The sequence below is a fragment of the Haemaphysalis longicornis genome, unplaced genomic scaffold, assembly GCF_048455015.1.
Source record: "Haemaphysalis longicornis isolate Haplotype H1 unplaced genomic scaffold, Haemaphysalis longicornis Haplotype H1 scaffold_20, whole genome shotgun sequence".
Lineage (NCBI taxonomy): Eukaryota > Metazoa > Arthropoda > Arachnida > Ixodida > Ixodidae > Haemaphysalis > Haemaphysalis longicornis.
In genome coordinates this window covers 4,772,981-4,790,596 of record NW_027526296.1, presented here as the reverse complement: position 1 = coordinate 4,790,596, position 17,616 = coordinate 4,772,981, and the positions used below count along the sequence as shown (strand labels likewise).

The following is a 17,616-nucleotide window of genomic DNA, read 5'->3' as shown; positions in this document are numbered from 1 at the left end:
TTTTACACCTAATTTGTTATTATGCATAGGTAAATTGCCCTCTACAGCAGCCATCTTCATTGCCCTTTGTTTAATTTCACTTTTATTTTTACTCGCATTGAAAATTTATGTTTACACCACCGTCGTTAAGTAACGTTTTGGTGCTGTTTGCCCTCATTGGTCCTGCGCCATTAAACACGAACTGTCATCAAATTATGCGCTTGCCCCTGATGTGCAGTGTGTCTTAGCAACCACAACTTCCACAGCAATGCGTGACCTCCCAAAAATGTCCCCAAAATGTACCAGAAATGCTCCAAAGCAAGTGCGACCACACCAGCGTCCTATCTCTTCCTGACACATTGTTTTTTCATTATCTGTTTGACTTTGTTCGCCTTCCCGTTGGGACGGGGCCCCATGCACTGTCAGCACAAAAATACTCTGAGTAGCCTATTAATGTTGCATATCAAAATTGTGGTGCACAAGGGGCGAACCGTTGTTTCGTGGCTGTTGTGCAGAGTATGGAGGTCTGGGCCTGGACTACAGCTTCACGGTGGCCTTTGCGGAGGAGCTTGCTGCCATCAATGGTGGGGGGGTGGCCTTGAACCTTATGGTCCACACAGACATGTGCACTCCGGCCCTCACCAAGTATGGCTTCGCTTTTACCTCCAAGTGCCTTGGCTTCTTTCCTTTTCTTTTTGTATTGCTGTCGTAATGCCATGCGATGCATTTATGAGCCTCCAGGGACAAACACTCAGCCACGTGTTTGCTCCGAGTATTGAGACGAAGGTTCAGGGGATAGGGTATGAAGTACAGGATTCAAATTGCCCTTGTGTATGTATATTTTACTGTCAGCTTTAAACTTGTGAAGTGATTAAACTTATCCCACTCTGGGCAGTCTAAATGCAGCTTGAAACAGGAGCTTCTTGCGTTTGATTGAAAGGCTGCTGAGGAGCATGTCCAGCTGGTTGTGATTGAAATGTCTTCTGGTGCTAACATGCAAGGGCAAAATAAGATGGATGTGGGTTTCTCCACTAGTTCTGAATATTTTCTCACTAGAATTGGCTTGCTGGTACCTCAAATAAGTGAAAGGAACCCCACAGTGGTCATTTAAGGGGACACATGGGTCTTTGACTAAAAACTTTATTTTGCCTTCCACGCCCAAACTTCAAACGACTGTAGCTCCTGCTACAGACCAGATAAAATGATGTTAGTCTTATTGCCCTCCTTGATTTGCGCACGGTTCACTGGTACCCTGTTCAGCTGCATCCCTCCAGCAGTTTTCTTACAAAAGGCTGTCAAAAATCAAATATTAAAATCCTAATAGATTTGAATGTGGTCGTTTCACACTAAAACAAATTTTATATCTACAATCAGAATGAAAAACTACATGCGTCCTCCAATTTTCATCATCATAACTGTAAAGATAAACTTTTTTGGTTCAAGACCAGTGTGCCCGGGTGATACGAACTCATTCAAAAGTAATACTTGTTGAGGGAATTTGGGCCTCCATAACTTGAAAAATAGGAGAGGGTCACTGTAGTTAGATTTGTCTACTAGTACAAGTAAGATTGTGAATGCAGGTTTGGAAGCTTTACAAGTGGTCTTCATAGAAATATTTATGGGTACAAAAAATACATTGAGAGACAATTGTCGGGAAGTGTGTGATAGCTTTGCACTTCTGAGGGCCTGTTTGCACCCGGAAATACAGTGCTCCACTTTGGTTATTTTTAAATTGGTGCTGACCTAGGCAACCTACATTGCCCTGAGTGGTTCGGAATCTTGAAGACAAGCGGGCTGCATTCTCTCAGTGTCCGCAAGCGCTTCACTCTTGGTGTAGCACACTTGCTTCAATGGGAACGGACAGGGCAGTGAAATTCTCGCCCATTGTGTTGACAGATTTGGCAGCGACGAGCTGAAGAGGCAGTTCCTGGCTCCGTCTATCGCTGGTGACGTTGTGGGGTGCATCGGTGTCAGTGAACCAGACTGTGGCTCAGATGTGGCCGGTGGGTGTGGCTTTGTTTCGGGGGTGGGGGGGGGGGTTATTGGGGAGCGTGAGTGCCGAGATGTGTGTGAAGTGCAGGCATGATTTAGCCGTGTCTCAAGTGTTCTTTTGGTGCCGTGTCTGAAGTGTTCTCTTGAAGTGCTCGTTTGCGACCTTGTTTGGTTCTAGGTAAGCAGCACCCCCACTCGTCTAAGTATAAATGGTCCACACCGTGGTGGTGAGGAGTGTGTCACTGTTTGGGCGGGTGTCACTGTCGCGCGTCTCACGGGGCAAAGAAATGAGGCTCGTGTTGAGGCATTTGATGCCCATACAATATATTTACAAAACGAAACCTCAAATAAACGGGATCCATAGCAAAGGAAAAAGCGTATCACACTAAAAAAAGAAAACAAGCACAACCTCACACTATCTAGTCAAAAGCCACTATAACACATTAACTGTCTATGCCAAAGTCAAACCAATCCTACCGCCTGAGCACGACAAACCCGCTGCGATGCCTATGACGTGGCCCAGTGGGTCGCCTGGCTTACGCGTTGACGAATGTAGCAGCACGTCGGGATAGCCCATGCTGGTCGTCAGTGGTCTGGATGACAGTGGCGCGATGCCAAAGGTTCCTTGAGGAGCACGGCTCAGCAGGAGGCCAGCAGTGCAAAGCCGGTGGTAATAGGTGGTCCCGAGCTGCCCGCTGCCAATGGTGCGAGGCCGCTGATACGTTAAGGGGCACGGCCGGACAGATCGCCAGCAGTGCGATGCCGCTGGTGTGCTCTCAAGAAAGGGCGCTTTTAGGGCTCAGGGTGCTCATTACCGGTCCGCCAGCTCTCGTCCCGGTGGTGGGTGGAACTACCATCTGGAAGCCCCGATGCTCTGCCTGAACTTTGCCACCATTCCTTCCAAGACCTCGTTCCACACTCCCTGCTCCAACCTCGTCGTCCTCCTCTTCAGCTCGCATTGTACCGTGTGAGGCTCCCATTTGTTGGTCCAGCTAACCTCCTCCACCTCTTTGCTCACCCTGTGTACCATCTTCATTGGTCCTTTCAAAATCGATTGATTGATTGATTGAAGGGTTTAACGCGCCGACGCAACGCAGGCGATGAGGCGCGCCGTAGTGGAGGGCTCCGGATTAATTTTGACCACCTGGGGATCTTTATCGTGCGCCGAAATCTCGTACACACGGGCGTTTTTGCTTTTCGCCTCCATCAGAAAAGCTGCCGCCGCAGCCGGGAATCGAACCCGCGACCTCGTGCTCAGCAGCGCAACGCCTTAGCCACTGAGCCACCGCGGCGGGTGGTCCTTTCAAAATCCTTCTCGTCATCCCGTAAGCTGATCCTGCTTCCTCTTCGTCTTGTCTACAATCATCATCTTCTCAAGCCAATCTCCCTTCGGGTATGGGCTCGTCTTTCTTTTCTCACCCCACACCTTCTTACCACATGACAGTCAGGGAGGGGGAGGAGGTAGCCTTTTTATGGCAGGAAGACTCTAGGTCAAGTGGGGGAAGGGGAAGTAGAAGGTGGGGGGTTTGTAACTTGGGACGTCTTAAATGAGAAGTGGTTGTCGATTGAAGCAGTTTTGTGGGACTGCTTGTCAGTCTGTACATGGTTGGCTCTCAAAACGGAGGTTGATCATTTGGTTGGAGGTAGTAGGCACAGCTCCTACTGCCCCAGTGAACAATAGCAGAGTGAGAACGTTGCAGATCCCCCTTTTGTATTGCCGCGAACCATACATTGGATTTGTTTATTTATACACACAGGAGTTAGATAACACACCCGACGAGACACAGATAACACACCCGGCTGCGCCGGCTGTGTTATCTGTGTCCCGGGTGAAGTGCATGTTCCATTCTTTCTTCTTACGTTGCACAGATTATCTCATTTGATAGGGAGAATGTTTCGCCCTAACGCCACTAGCCAATAGTCTTCTTTTATCTACTGTGTTCTCGATGTAATTCGACGGTTCCAGAAACACCCGCGCCGAAAGAGGAATGCCCGCTGAGCAGATGCTGCGGCATTCGATTCGCCGACACTCGCCTGCGCACGTCACTTTGTTTACTGCTGCTTCGCCGCTTGTGCATTCTTTGAGTTGTTCGGGGAGAACATGTTAGCCCCAATAAACTTGTTTTTTCTTCAAGGCAGCTGCGTTGTCTTTAGCTTCGTGACAATACCGTGGGACAGCGTCTGGCTTTGATGTGAGGACATAAAGTGGGGCCTTTTGGTACTAACAGCTAGTTGAAATGGGACGCGAGTGGTGACGACAGAGTCGGAGGGAAAGATTGGACAAGGATTTATTTTTTTCTCGGAGCACAAACCTAAGAGAAGACTGGCGTTTGAATGTGTGTGGTCGTGTGATGAGGCAGAAGCTACAGAATGTTGTGTTCTGCTGCACTCACTGTGTCTCCCGTGACCCCATCACAAACAGCCGTGCAGACGACAGCGCTGCGTCGCGGGGATGACCTGGTGATCAACGGGGGCAAGATGTGGATCACCAACGGTGCCCAGGCGGACTGGATGTGCCTGCTGGCCAACACCCGCCAGGAGGGGCCCCCGCACAAGACCAAGTCCCTCATCTGCCTGCCCCTCAAGACGCCCGGTGGGTCACCTGGGGAAGGGGGGGGGGCTATTGCAGCGGGATTCCCAGCACTGGGGTGCTTCTGGCGAGGGGTGTCTAGCCCCTTTTCTTTTCCCCTGTATCTGCCACTGCTGGCAAGTTGGCTCTAGCCCCCACATTTCCCAAAGTGGCCTGACTGGTTCTTTAGAGAGAGAGAGAGAGAGAGAGAGAGAGAGAGAGAGAGAGTAAACGTGTTTATTGCGAAAAGCAATGGGGAGGAGTCCTCAGACAGAGAACAAGCCTACATTATAGAGCTACTGAGGATACTAGTGCGGAGAGGGGAGCAAAATTGCAGCAATTTACAATCCCTACAAACTTAAAAAAAGGCACCATTAGGATGCAGTGTGTGTATTCTACATAAGTGTATGGTTGTTCTGCTCAATTTTGTTTTCTGCGGTGTGGCAAGAAATGCATGTACACGAATACCGCCTTGAATTTTTTATGGGGAAAGTCTGGAAGCCAGGAGGGCTTGCTTTTCAATGCAGTTCCAGCTGTGAAAACACTGCGCCGCATTGGTTTACCAAGACAGGAGTGAGGAGGAAGCAGACGATACACACATGCAGAAGCGCCTCTACGTTTGTGTATCGTTTCTTCCTTATTCCAGTCTTTGTAAACCTATACAGCGCAGTGTTTTCTCGCCTGAGGCTACACATTAGCTGCAGCTGCTGGGACTTTATTCTTTGGGACAAAGAAGGTGGGCAGGCTGTTAAATCACACTCACACCTCTCTTCCATGTATAAGAGCACCTGTCCGAGCACTTGACAGCAGTGCTCGCAGCTGCTGTGTGCCAACGAAACTTGAGGGCATGGCGCCGAGAGTGAAATCCGTGAGCCCTTTGCTTATTGCAGGGGTGACCGTGGCACGCAACATCAAGAAGCTGGGCCACCGCTCGTCGGACACAGTTCAACTGTTCTTCGGTGACGTCCACGTGCCGGCCAAGAACATCATAGGCGAGGAGGGCATGGGCTTCACATACCTCATGCTGCAGTTCCAGGAGGAGCGCCTCATCGTGGCCATCAACCGTGAGCCTGCTTTCCACTACTGCTGCCCCCTCCCCATGGAGACGCCTCTCATGGCGTGGCTTTGGGGTGCCCTAGCGCACTTGCTGTTAAACGTTATATCGTTTAAAAACAGCGCGGAAGACGGGGCTATGGAAGGAACAAACGACAAAAGCGCTGACGAACAACTGTGTGCATTTTAATTCGCAGGAAAATACTATACATGAAAAGCAAAGGGAAAAGAAGAAAAGAGGAACGAAAAAATGAAATAAACGTTTGACATAAAAGGTGATAGCAACAGAGTAGTTAGTACGGCAACAACAATTTTATCCGCCGCGTGACGATTTCTAGACCTAGGTAAGCGATTTCCTTATACAACAGTGACACGGACGGTTCGCTGATGCAATCGCTCCCTTTCCTGTTGATTTGGTAGGCTTCGAGGATCTCCCTCTCCCTTCACCTGCGGTAAGTGGTGAGTGTGGCGCATTCTGTGAACCGGGGAGTGCAGCCGCAGGACGTGCAGTGCGCTGGCAATGTGCCGCCTGTCGAAGACCTGACTTTGTTGGCGTGCTCCCTCAAGCGTTCATTCCGGCAGCGGCCTGTTTGTCCTACGCAGGAGCGTTTGCACGACAACGGAATCTCGTATACGAGGTTGCTCACACAGTCGACGTAGCGTGTTTCGTGCTTTTTGACGCACACTGGTGATTTGCGGCTTTCCGCGTTTATGCGCTCACACAGGCGGCTCAGTTTCTTCGGAGCAGAAAACACAAGACGTACGCCCGCCTTACGAACAATCTTGTTGAGCGCGTGGCTCACTCCATGGACGTACGGGATCACGACTGTCTTTCAATCTTTAGCGTGGGCACCAGCGTACACGACTAGCAGCGAAAACAGCAGATTACGGTCGCACAGTCAATACAAAGAGCTATAAACCATGTTTAACTTGTACGCGAGTGTTGCCAGAGCACACTGGAAAACTTTTCATCAGGTGCGGAAGCAGCAGTGCTGGGCAAGGCATTCCTATCTATATTAGTTTTTAAGAAAATACACTTCCCATGCAGATGTGCGCCATGAATATTTACCAATTTTCTTTCTGGTATCCCTTGGTCTGGATGTACATGTGGGGGCAGAAGGTACTTGTGTTAGTCCATTGCTACCTCTTCTCATGCAATGTTTTTTAATCAGAAACTTTATTCATAAAACACGAAGTATGTACAGAACACTGTTTGGACCGATAGCTGCATAGGCTAGTGGCCGGTCCAATATAAAATTACAAGCAATTCACAAGCACTTAAGTGTCAGAGCGTGGAGGGCTCAAGAAAAATTGAGATGTACACAAGGTTACATGTCATACAACTGGAATTGTACATATTAACAGATAGACACAACAAATCCAACAGAAAAATAATGTCACTAAAAAGATGATTTACACAGCAAGAGTTTCAGGTAAAATTTCACAAGACTTGTAATGCTGTTTAACGGCCATCTTAAAATTTCTCGCTGTTTTCACCTCTATCGGAAGGTCGTTCTATATTTTGACTCCACTGAACTCGATCAGGCGTTCATCATATACATTGTTACATTTGGGAAGGTTGAAATTGAAATTCGAGGCTTGCCTTGTAATACGAGAGGGTAAGGTAAAAAGGCTTAATGGAAAGGGAGAATTGGTGTTTGTTATACTGTCGATCACGAGCGAAATTTTGTAGTTACGCAAGGATCAAAACGACAGTACGTGATTATCATAAAAACGTTGTTTCTGGAAAGACCTGAATCAGGTGTCAACGCAGTCAATGCTCGTTTTTGCATACGAAGTAAAGACGACATGTAGGTTTTATACGTTTGCCCCCAAGACTCACACTATAACTAATATGTGAATGACAGAATGCATAGTAGAGGGAGCGTCGTACATCGTACGGAAAATAATATCTCGCCTTAAAGAGCGCGTGGCAACCAAAAGCTAGTTTCTTGCATGTGCTATTTGTTTGTTCTTTTGTGCATGTGCTATTTGTTTGTTCAACTATTTGTTCTTTCCAGTGTAAATGACAGTCAAAAATTACTCCTAGGTATTTGAAATACGAGACTTGCTGTATTAACGAGCTGCCCAGAGTAAGTGTAAAAAAATTGTGTGTGGTCTTGTACCTAGAGCGAAAAATGACGTACTTAGTTTTATCTGCACTAAGTGTTAAGCGGTTTTCAAAAAAAACCAAGATAGGTTTTTCAGCTCACTGGTTATTCTGGTTTGAATTTCCTGAAGAGATATTCCGGAAACAACCAGAGCGGCATCATCTGCATACATTATTAATTCTAAGGAGTGAAGAGCCTTAGGGAGATCGTTTATATAAAGTGAAAACAATATGGAACCCATGACGGAGCCCTGGGGTACACCGCAAGTTATCTCTTTAACGACCGACAAAACACCATTAATAAGAACCCTTTGCTTCCGGGAGGATGAATAGCAATGAAAGAATTTAAGTGTGCACTCTGGAAAGCCATAACTTTCTAATTTCTGTAGCAAGATTGGATGATAAACCGTGTCAAATGCCTTTTTAATATCCAGAAAAACAACGACAGCTATGTTATTCTGATTCATCGCGGAATTAAGAGCCCGTGATAAATTAAGTATGGCTGTTGAAGTAGATCTATTTTCTACAAAGCGGTCCTGCTCAAGTGCAATAATATTATTTTCTTTAAGAAATTTTTTAACCTGTCGCGCAATTAGTTTTTCGGAGAGAGTGTTGAGCGCACTCAGTACTGTAACTACCTGGTTCGTTTGGATCTCCATCTTTGTATATGGGGACCACTTTTGAAACTTTGAGTATATCCGGGTAGCAGGTATTATCAAGGCAAAGGTTGAACAGGTGGCGTAAATGAGGGCCAATGATGCCAATGTTTTCTTTTATAACCCACATCTGGATGCCATCAAGACCCGATGCTTTATTTACTGTCATTTTACTGCCACTGGATCGCACATCTTCTATAGAAATTTTATTTATTTATTTTTTATTTGGTCAATACTGCCAGCAGCCTTTTAGCTGCCAAGGCAGGAGTGTACAAAGCAGTGAAATGGATTTTGCAAACTGCGAGCACAGAAAAGGAACAAGAGGTAACTTAGACATATAACACAAATATGCTGAATATTCAAAGAACGATAAAAACAAAAAAAACAAATATTACTGAATACAGTAATGTGTGAGGAACAATTTCGTAACAGTACGATTTGGCATGAAAATGACAAAGTACACACTGGAAAAAAGTGTACGACAGGCGTAGCACTAGTTGTAGCTTATTCAGAACAGAAGTTATGAAAACAGAAGTTATTATTTACAGTTCTGGGTGCAGGAGTAGTAGATAGCTGTAAAGGAAATTGCCGGGCGAGGCCAGAACCAACATTAATGAAGTAATAGTTAAAATTATTAGCAACGTGTGGGGAGATATCATTGGGTGTGACTTTGTTTTGTCGATCTATTCCAATTATGTTTTTGACAATCTTCCATAGCTGTTTCGTGTCACCTTTGTTTTGTGTAACCATTTTGGCGTAATACAGTTTCTTCGATTTTCTAATCATTGCTACTGACTTGTTTCTGTAATACTTAAACTGCTTGCGGTAATACTCATTTGTTTTGTTTCTTTTCCATTTGTTGTAGAACGAATCCTTGCTCTTCAGAACAGCAAGTATGTCTCGAAATATCCACGGGCACACAGGATCTTCATAATTATGTTTGACGCATTCGCGTGTAGATTGGGTAATTACATTTGTGATGTAAGAAACAACATTTTAAAATTCAATGTTTAGATTGTCACTGCCCAGGTTTTAAAAGTTATCACGCTCAAGTAGTTTTCTAACGCTCACATGATACGAGAAGTTAGCTTCGGGTGACTTTGAAAAGGCGGTCTCATACAGGCTCGTGGCAAAAACATAAATGTTGGGCAATGATCGGCCACAACGACATCGCACACACCGGCTCGCAAATTTATATCTAAGCTGCACAACATGTGATCGATGAGAGTATACCGGATTGACTGGTAATTCGGGTTGAGGAGTTAATGAAATTTTAAATTGAATGACTGCAAAAGGAAGACATAGTCACTACAATCGTCCGATAAAAGATCGATATTAAAATCACCGCAGACTACGATGGGAGTCTTGCTTGTCACATATGACATCAAAATAGTTTCCATTTCAGGAGTTTTAGAGTTATTTATTCCTTTATTTTAATTTATTCCTACAAATTTTAATGTTCGGATTCCTGACCAAGTTGGTATTCTCAAGAACTAAGCGTGCAAGAGAAGCACACTGGTTTTTCTGGAAGCTTGGAGTGTTCGCACCTAAAAAGTGTACACTACACTCTAATCATGTGCCCCAAAACAAACAGCACTCGAGTATTTTTCATTTGGGACAGTGTTGCAATCAAACCCGAGTGCCAGGTTGAGGATTGCCAGAATATAGTTTCTGTGGACGAGGGTAAAACGTGAGAGCGTCATTGGCTGCTGCGCCATTAAAAGGTATATGATGAGGAGTGCTCAAGTGTCCTCGGGTCTTTTTGTGTGCAGTTGGGCTATCTAATGCATATTTTTACAAAACTTCATATGCATCACTTCATCTTTTTTAACATAGTTTCGTAATTTTCAATGTTTTGACATAATTCCACGAATCTCAATTTTTTGTGCGCAAACACGAACCGGTTGGACCGTTATGAACAATTATTTTTTTCTTTCTGGGGCTGAACTAGAATGGAACTTTTATCTTTTATTTGTGGAACGACACAGAAACCGGAACGAAAAACATTTCATTCCGACACCTTGGCCTTAACTTCTGTCTCTGCCCCATCCTGTGCAACTCTGTGCACTGGGGGACAAAGGCTTACAAGGTGTGCAAGCGCTGTCGGAAATGCGCGCTGCTCCAACACCTTTTAGCGCTCATACTCGCCGTCTAGGCCTGTGCTCTTTTGAGGTGTCTTCTGGACTGCATGGTCCTTGTCTTCACGACTGGTTTAACCGGCCACTTCAGTGGCAGGTGTCGAAGTGCTTAACCACAAGCGGCCACAAGTAAAAGCGTCCATCCCCAATTGCGTTGATCAGTGCGAAACAAGGAACCAGGCACTCGACGGTGGCCATGTGCCTGGTTCCTTGGCGGGTGTCTGCTTGCACAAGGTTTCGTCCCGCATGTAGTGCTGCTGCTGCTGCTGCTGCTGTCGCTAAACTCTGCTGTGTGTTGCAGGCATGTCCATCATGGAGCGCATGATCCGGGAAACGATGGAGTACTGCCGGCAGCGCAAGGTCTTCGGCCAGCCCCTGGCCAGCCACCAGGTGGTCCAGTTCCGCCTGGCTGAGCTCCAGACTGAGGTCGAGGCACTAAGGGCACTCAACTACCGGGTGGCCGGTATGATGGCCGAGCTTTCCCTTCTCTGTCTCTCTGCTGCATGCAGCCTTTCATGGTGTCTCAGTGACACGGAACTAATGCAGTGACCCTCGCAAGGTGGAGCTCTCCTAACCTAAAGACTGGTCACGAAGGGGTTCCGTGGCATGCCTACAAATTTGTTGAGTGGTTACACAACAAATTGCTGCTTTGCTGCTGCAAATTGCTGCCTTGCTGTCTTGCTGCCCTCTTTCAGCACTGATGATGTCCGGGGAGGACGTGACTCTGCTGGTGTCGATGGCCAAGCTAAAGGCAGGCCGGCTGGAGCGCGAGGTGGCCGACTCGTGCCTCCAGTACTGGGGAGGCATGGGCTACGCGGAGGAGGCCCCCATGGCCAGGGTCTTCCGTGACGGCCGCCTGCTGTCCATCGCCGGAGGGGCCGACGAGGTCATGCTCGCCATCATCGCCAAGATGCATTTCGCCTAGTTTATATGCCTCAGTTACTCAGTGTACAGTAGTTGCGAAACTCGGACTCATCTACTCCAATTGCGAACGCCGTCGAGCTCTGGCGGGCATTTGACGAGTTCCTTCTGGATCCAGCTGCTCCGCCCACTGGCGCCAGGCTCCTCGCCCTCGGGCATACCGCCTGAGGGGCACACCGGAAGACCTCCGCAATGGACAATGGCGCCGTGGGCCCCCGATCCGCAACTGCCCAGGACCTCGTTTCTTCATTTTTGATCCCCTTAAGGGTTTTTTTTTCATTTCACAGCAGCCCCCTCGGGCAATTTAAGTGAAATAAAGACGTGAAACAACAACCAAGGGCCCCATGTATCAAAAGCTAGTCCACAGTTGCCCCTCCCCCCCCCCCGCTCCCTCCTCTGCGCTAGGGGCAAATGGGCAAGCATGGCGGAAGTTGACAAAAGTTTCATCTGTCGGCAGAAAGTTGAAGCAGTAAATGAATGAATGATGATTGATTGAATGAATGAATGAATGAATGAATGAATGAATGAATGAATGAATGACTTTATTTCTCGTAAAGTTTGCAAAAACGGTATGACGAACGATTTAGGAAAAAGTTGCTCGCAGGCAACTTGACCAGTCCAAAAGCCCGGTGGGCACAGAGGGCAGCAAGAGAGCGGGAGGAGAGGAAAAAAAGAAGAAAAAAGAGAAAAGAAATAAAAACAAGATGCGAACAAGAATAACCAGTATCGGGAATCTCAAGCAAACAAGAATCTCCAGCGCTTGCGGCTGATGCCATGAGTCATAAAGGAAAAAACAGCAGAAGCATAAGTAAACGTCACCTGATTTAATGTATCGTAATTTGAAAAGCAGTTTTGTTATGACAAATGATCGTTTGGCAAAGTCGACCTGTTGTATCATAGATGCCCGTGCCGATACACTTGTCCCCTCAGCTTCAGTGAAGCAGGGGTGGTTGCGCCGCTCGTATTCTGAAGCGGAGTTTCGTAACTGGTGTCCATCGAAAAGCTTTGTTTAGATACCTGCTGGAAATGATGTCGCCAAGCTGGGCACAGGCATGGCCTCTCCTTTGCAGCCTTATTGCCTCCGTACTCTCTAGATATTCTCCTTTTCCTCCTCCTAAAGGGAAGTAGGAAATAATATCAGTCCGCCTGTCAACTGATAAAGCAGTGGGTGAGGGAGCGAAGGTGGCCATGTTAAACAATTCCATGTTGGGCTCGGGTGCACCCACCTGTCTGCAGGACAAATCGATGTGGCAATCAAAAGGGCAGTTTTTGTCAGGGCCCCACAAAGTTCTGTCATTGAGGTCGAGCAACGCATACTTTGTGGTGTAAGCCAGATCAAAGCAGGCTCACTGATGGTACCTTAACTAGCTGAACAGCTGGCCCACACCTTGTAGACTACTCTATGTAGCAGGCATTTGGGTACATGGAAATCCGAATGTTTTCCTTCTCTTAAGTACCTTCTCACCAATCTTAAAGGGACCCTGCAACACTCTTTGAGCAGTGGAAATAAACCTGCGCAACATTTAGATTACACTGCCAGTAATACCTGAGCCAGACGTGCACGTGCACGTGCACGTGCACGTGAAGCAGTGAGTGCGCAAATCGCTGTAAAAGACGCGGAAGAAACAACCGCGCTGTCTTCAATTTTCCTCATAATGCACCCCTGGCATGGCCGAAATGGCGTCATTGCAGCCATGGCTGTCCTATTGGCCATCGCTGGTCAACTTCGCGGCTTATTTCTCGCATTTCCTGTGACGATCCGCCGTCGTCGCCGCTGTGTACCAACTTCTATGCCTGAACCTGTACGCACAGTTTTGGCGTTCCTTTTGTGTTTGAGTGCGCAAGGAGTTTGAGTGATGAACTCAATAGTTCCCTTTCAACCAGGATACTCGGCAGCAAACGTTTATTGCTTCAAAAACGCCCTACCAGCCCGAGCGCTTGCTTGCGAGCAGGCACCCATGCCTGCTTTTTTTGGGCACCAGACCGGAAATAGACATCTCCATGTTGCGTAGAAAAGGAGAAAACTCCCCGGCCTGTGATATTATCAAATTCCACCGAAAAGAACGCCACGAGCAACCCCCCTCTCCGGGAGAGAGCGCGCAGCTTTCGTCGCATTGCCCGCGGTCTAGTTGAGAGGGAACAATTATGCGCGATTTCTCGTCGTGCGTGGCTTCGGGATAGTGAATAAATTTTCGTAATTCTTTCGGGAGGAGATTGCTGGGACAATAGCAGTCGATGTAAAGTGCTGCAGGGTCCCTTTAAAAATTGTTCTAATTGTAACTAAGTGAACCGTGGGGTCACTGCAGCAGTAAGCCTTGCTTAACAATGCCACGAACTTTCTTGTGGAAGCTGTTCTGCTTTTCCACAGAACCTAAGGGGGAGGTCAAGTGCTGCAAGCCTGCGTGTTTATCGAGGGGCTGCGGTGAAGCAGTGGCCACAAGCATGTTATCTCTGCAACTGGCCAGTGACGCTAATGTGCTTTCATCGCTGAAATGGGGCAGCAAATGGCTTTAAGAAAGCAACAAGCTGCTTTGCTAGAAAGAGGAGATAACTCTGCAGGCGCTAGGGCGACGAGGACCACTCGACACGGGTGCCAGAAAAAGCGCGTTCTATTTCAGGCGGGACATGTGCTAGAGAAGAGGGCGTGAGGTGGCTGCGATCACCGGACAAGGGAAGGGGAAAGGCTTCAACCTGAATGTGCCAGGCGGCTGGAAGGGGGGGGGGGGCACCCTTGCTGGATATTTGAAATGTCTTGCTTGAAAGTGCAGGAGAGCAGGGGCTTCTGGAGGGGCTCTGTGTTGGTCTTATTGGCGTACCCAACAGTTAAGCTTTAGAACCTGGGGAACGGGTTTGTCGGAGCTTAGGAGTAAGCGAAATACTAAAGGTTTGGGACTTGCATCGCAAAGATGTAGTAGTGCATCCATTGTGTCCAGGACAGAGCTTGTTTGATAATTGAAACAAAATCATATAGCTTTGTCATCTTAGAAAAAAAATAATAAAAAAACGTTCATTCTCATGCATAACGATCCCAGGCAATGGAACATGCAGGGTCCTGTCAAGTAATCTCTTGCCACAAGAATCTCATTAATGAAATTAGTGTTAAGAGAGTAGTCGCATATCAAAAGAGTGCACACATTTCTAGCCTTCTCTCCCGACCCATTTGTAACACTGTGGAAGGTATAGATCTGCCGTCTCGAAACGGCCACAAGTATGATGTTGCAGGCGTCAGCCAACATGTCTTCGGTGTGTTGTTAGACAGCACGGGGGCAGCGCTTCTTGCGCATGCAATGAAGTTCTTTTACTGTAATTTAGCTCTATTCTTAGAGCTGATTGACACGGCAAACAGGAATCATTCTGTGCTGTACTCAGCTCTAGGGTTGATTTTCGGCGTGTTTGTTCTAGTGACACTCTGAGGTAGACATTAATGCGACTGCTGGTTGTTCTGGCAAGCACAGCAAAAGCAAAGGCCACTGGCAGTTGCTGTTCCTCTAAATATGTTTTCATGGGGAAGCAGAACTACAAAGCAGTGAAAGAGTTTTTGTCGTAAAACAGTCTATGCCTGGTCCTTTAAATTTGTATACTTGGTCTAGGTGATGAAGATCCAGAGTAAGATTGTATATCTACAAAAGAAGAGATCATTTGCTTGTTCCTGCACTACTGCTTTTCATACAGTGTAGGTAACTGCCGATTATTTCGAAATGCATTGTTGGGTATCGTATTTTCACGCGTATAACCCGCCCCTGCGTATAACCCGCCCCTGCATATAATCCGCACCCCCACTTTCAGCTCGCCAGAAAAGAAAAAAAAATCTTGGCGTATTGCTCGCACATTTGATACAGGAAAGGCTACACATAAGCTACTGCTCAAGCAACACATTACATACTATGTAGACAGAAAAAGCGTATATTTAGCAAGTAGAATACACTGACTGCAAGGCGAAAGTCACAATTCACTTCGTAGGTTTATAGGTCTTTCGTCGAACTAATAAAATTCAGTTGTTAGAGTGCACTCGTCCTTGTTTTTTCTTGCCTTTGTATGTTTTGCAAAATTGCTGCCACGGAAGGCTTAGTCAGTGTTACTGCGTAGGAGCTTCACAGTACAACGCGCATTGCCGTGAAGCTGCCCTAAAGAAAAGTCCCCGCGTATTATCCTCACCCCCTACTTTGCCACCTAAATTTTCACATTTTCGGGGCAGGTTATACGCGCGAAAATACGGAAATTGCACTGTTGGGGAGGAAGGGTGCACTGAACTTTTAAAGAGACAACATGCCTTCATTTGAGATGGCGGCCACATGTTTTTTTTTTATTATTCTTGCACAGGCATGCATGGTGACTGAAGTGTTTAACATCGTGAAGTGGTTTCAAGGTTGAGATAAACGCAAGCGCAAGAAATGTAGTGCAAATAATGTCCTACGGCCTTGAAGGAGTATGGTCGGTACGACTAAGAGCTTAATCCAAGTCATGCTTTTCTTTCACCTGTTGGCCCAAGGGTTGCTAGGTCTCTAAGTCATTTCACGCTGGCGGCCACGTGTACATAGATATGGGGATTTGTTCTGCAGCATTTGATGGAGTGCACTGGGAAAGGGGGTGCTCTTGTATGTTGTTCGTGCAATCTCCCAAACCCCAGGGACCACTTTTACCTGCTCAACAACGTTGCATTGAAAAGTAGAGGTGACCTACCTGTCTTTTGAGGAATTAGCGGAATGCTTCGTGTGGTGTTGTCTCGAGACGTGAAGAGCTGTGCAGACAAGTCGAGTGAAGCATCTCTGTGATCCCCCTAATGGGCAGGCTCTTTTGCCATGCCTTGATTTATGCAATAAAAATCTCAACGTTCATTTATAAACTTGGTTCCCTTTGTTAGAAGAAAAAAAAACTTGGTGTTGGCTTGGCTCTTGGCTCTTTTCAGTAGTGGTACTTTTGTAGTGCACTGTTTGATGCTGCAACTGCACGGCATATTTGTTAGTTAAAAATTATCATTTACTTAGTTAGTAAGTTAGTTGTTAGTAAAAAATTATTTGGAAGATAAAAATTATCATTTTACCCTCTCTAATCTGCGGTGTTAGGTTAGCTGACAATACAAATGAACGGCACGCAGAAAGAAGCAGATGTGCGCCTTCCTTGCTTCGTGTTTAAAGCTTTATGGCTGCTTTTGCAAGTGCCATTGCAAGCTAAGCCAAGCCAGTCCAGCGAGCAGCACTGTTTTGCCTACGTGAATTGAGGCTTTGGATGCCAAGAATTTTTGAAGAATAAGTGGAGGGGTGGGAATGTGAGGCCCCCAGGCAATGTGTGTGGGAAAATTATGAAAACTACAGGTATTAACCATGTCTAGCTTCAGCATCGACTGCCGCATGCTAAGTACAGGGCAACACAGTGGCATATCTCGAACTGCTTGTGTATATATCAACAGTAAGCACTGCTGATGTTAAAAAAAGTGTACCATAGTGACTGGAACAGTGTACTATAGAACAGTACATTGTTAATTGAACAGACTATGAAATAGTGTATACGTCATGCCAGTAAAAGTGTGCCAGTGACTTTCCGAAAAAAAATAAAAAAGTCAGTAATATGATGTGGAGGCTTTCTGTTACACGAATGGCGTTGGTCTTCTCGGTGTTTTGTGTTGGGCCTCGGTGTTGTGTTGTGTTACAGCCATGCGGCCGAGGCCGCATGGCTGTAATGAGAGGAAAAAACCACCAAATAGTAGTTCTTTTTTCTTTCTCGATATGCGCTTGGCCAGCTATGCATTGCACTTAATGATCAAAGTTGAAGATGGGTTGGCAATGCAAAGGCGTTTCGCATGTAAACGTGGGCTTGGAGATTGCAGCTAATTAGAACACGGGCACACTGTTGCCCCAAGGGAAAGACTGTTATGTCCTAGAAAGTGATGTACGCCTGGCTCCATAAAAAATAAAATGAAGAAACTCGTGGATGTCTAAGCACACTTCTTATGAGTTCTGAACGTGGAAGCATTAATGTCCACTTAAACACTACGGGGATGAAGTGGTGTTGAACAGATATAGCACTTTTGTAGGGGGAGAAGGAGCGGCTGCAGTGCTGCTGTCGAGTGACTGCTGCACTGTAGGGCGAGGCCAGAACATGTGCGCAGTGCACACACGCAGTGCATACGTTGTTAGGAGGACAACAGCTTGGCTGGCCTCCTTGCATTGATGATACTGTTGCACGTAATGGTAGGACTAA

The 17,616-nt window shown here is 46.6% G+C and overlaps 1 protein-coding gene across 1 annotated transcript in view; it reads left to right on the top strand.

Moving 5' to 3' along the window:
- LOC144172372 (putative acyl-CoA dehydrogenase 6) overlaps window positions 1–11,689 on the top strand; it is a 46,086-nt gene extending 34,397 nt beyond the window's left edge. The window contains exons 3-8 of the mRNA XM_077701127.1: window positions 495–624; window positions 1,876–1,982; window positions 4,394–4,564; window positions 5,431–5,604; window positions 10,799–10,960; window positions 11,193–11,689. Coding sequence (XP_077557253.1) covers window positions 495–624; window positions 1,876–1,982; window positions 4,394–4,564; window positions 5,431–5,604; window positions 10,799–10,960; window positions 11,193–11,422 — 974 coding nt within the window. The 3' untranslated portion in view covers window positions 11,423–11,689. The remainder of the gene's footprint in view (window positions 1–494; window positions 625–1,875; window positions 1,983–4,393; window positions 4,565–5,430; window positions 5,605–10,798; window positions 10,961–11,192) is intronic.
- The last annotated feature ends 5,927 nt before the right edge of the window (window positions 11,690–17,616 follow it).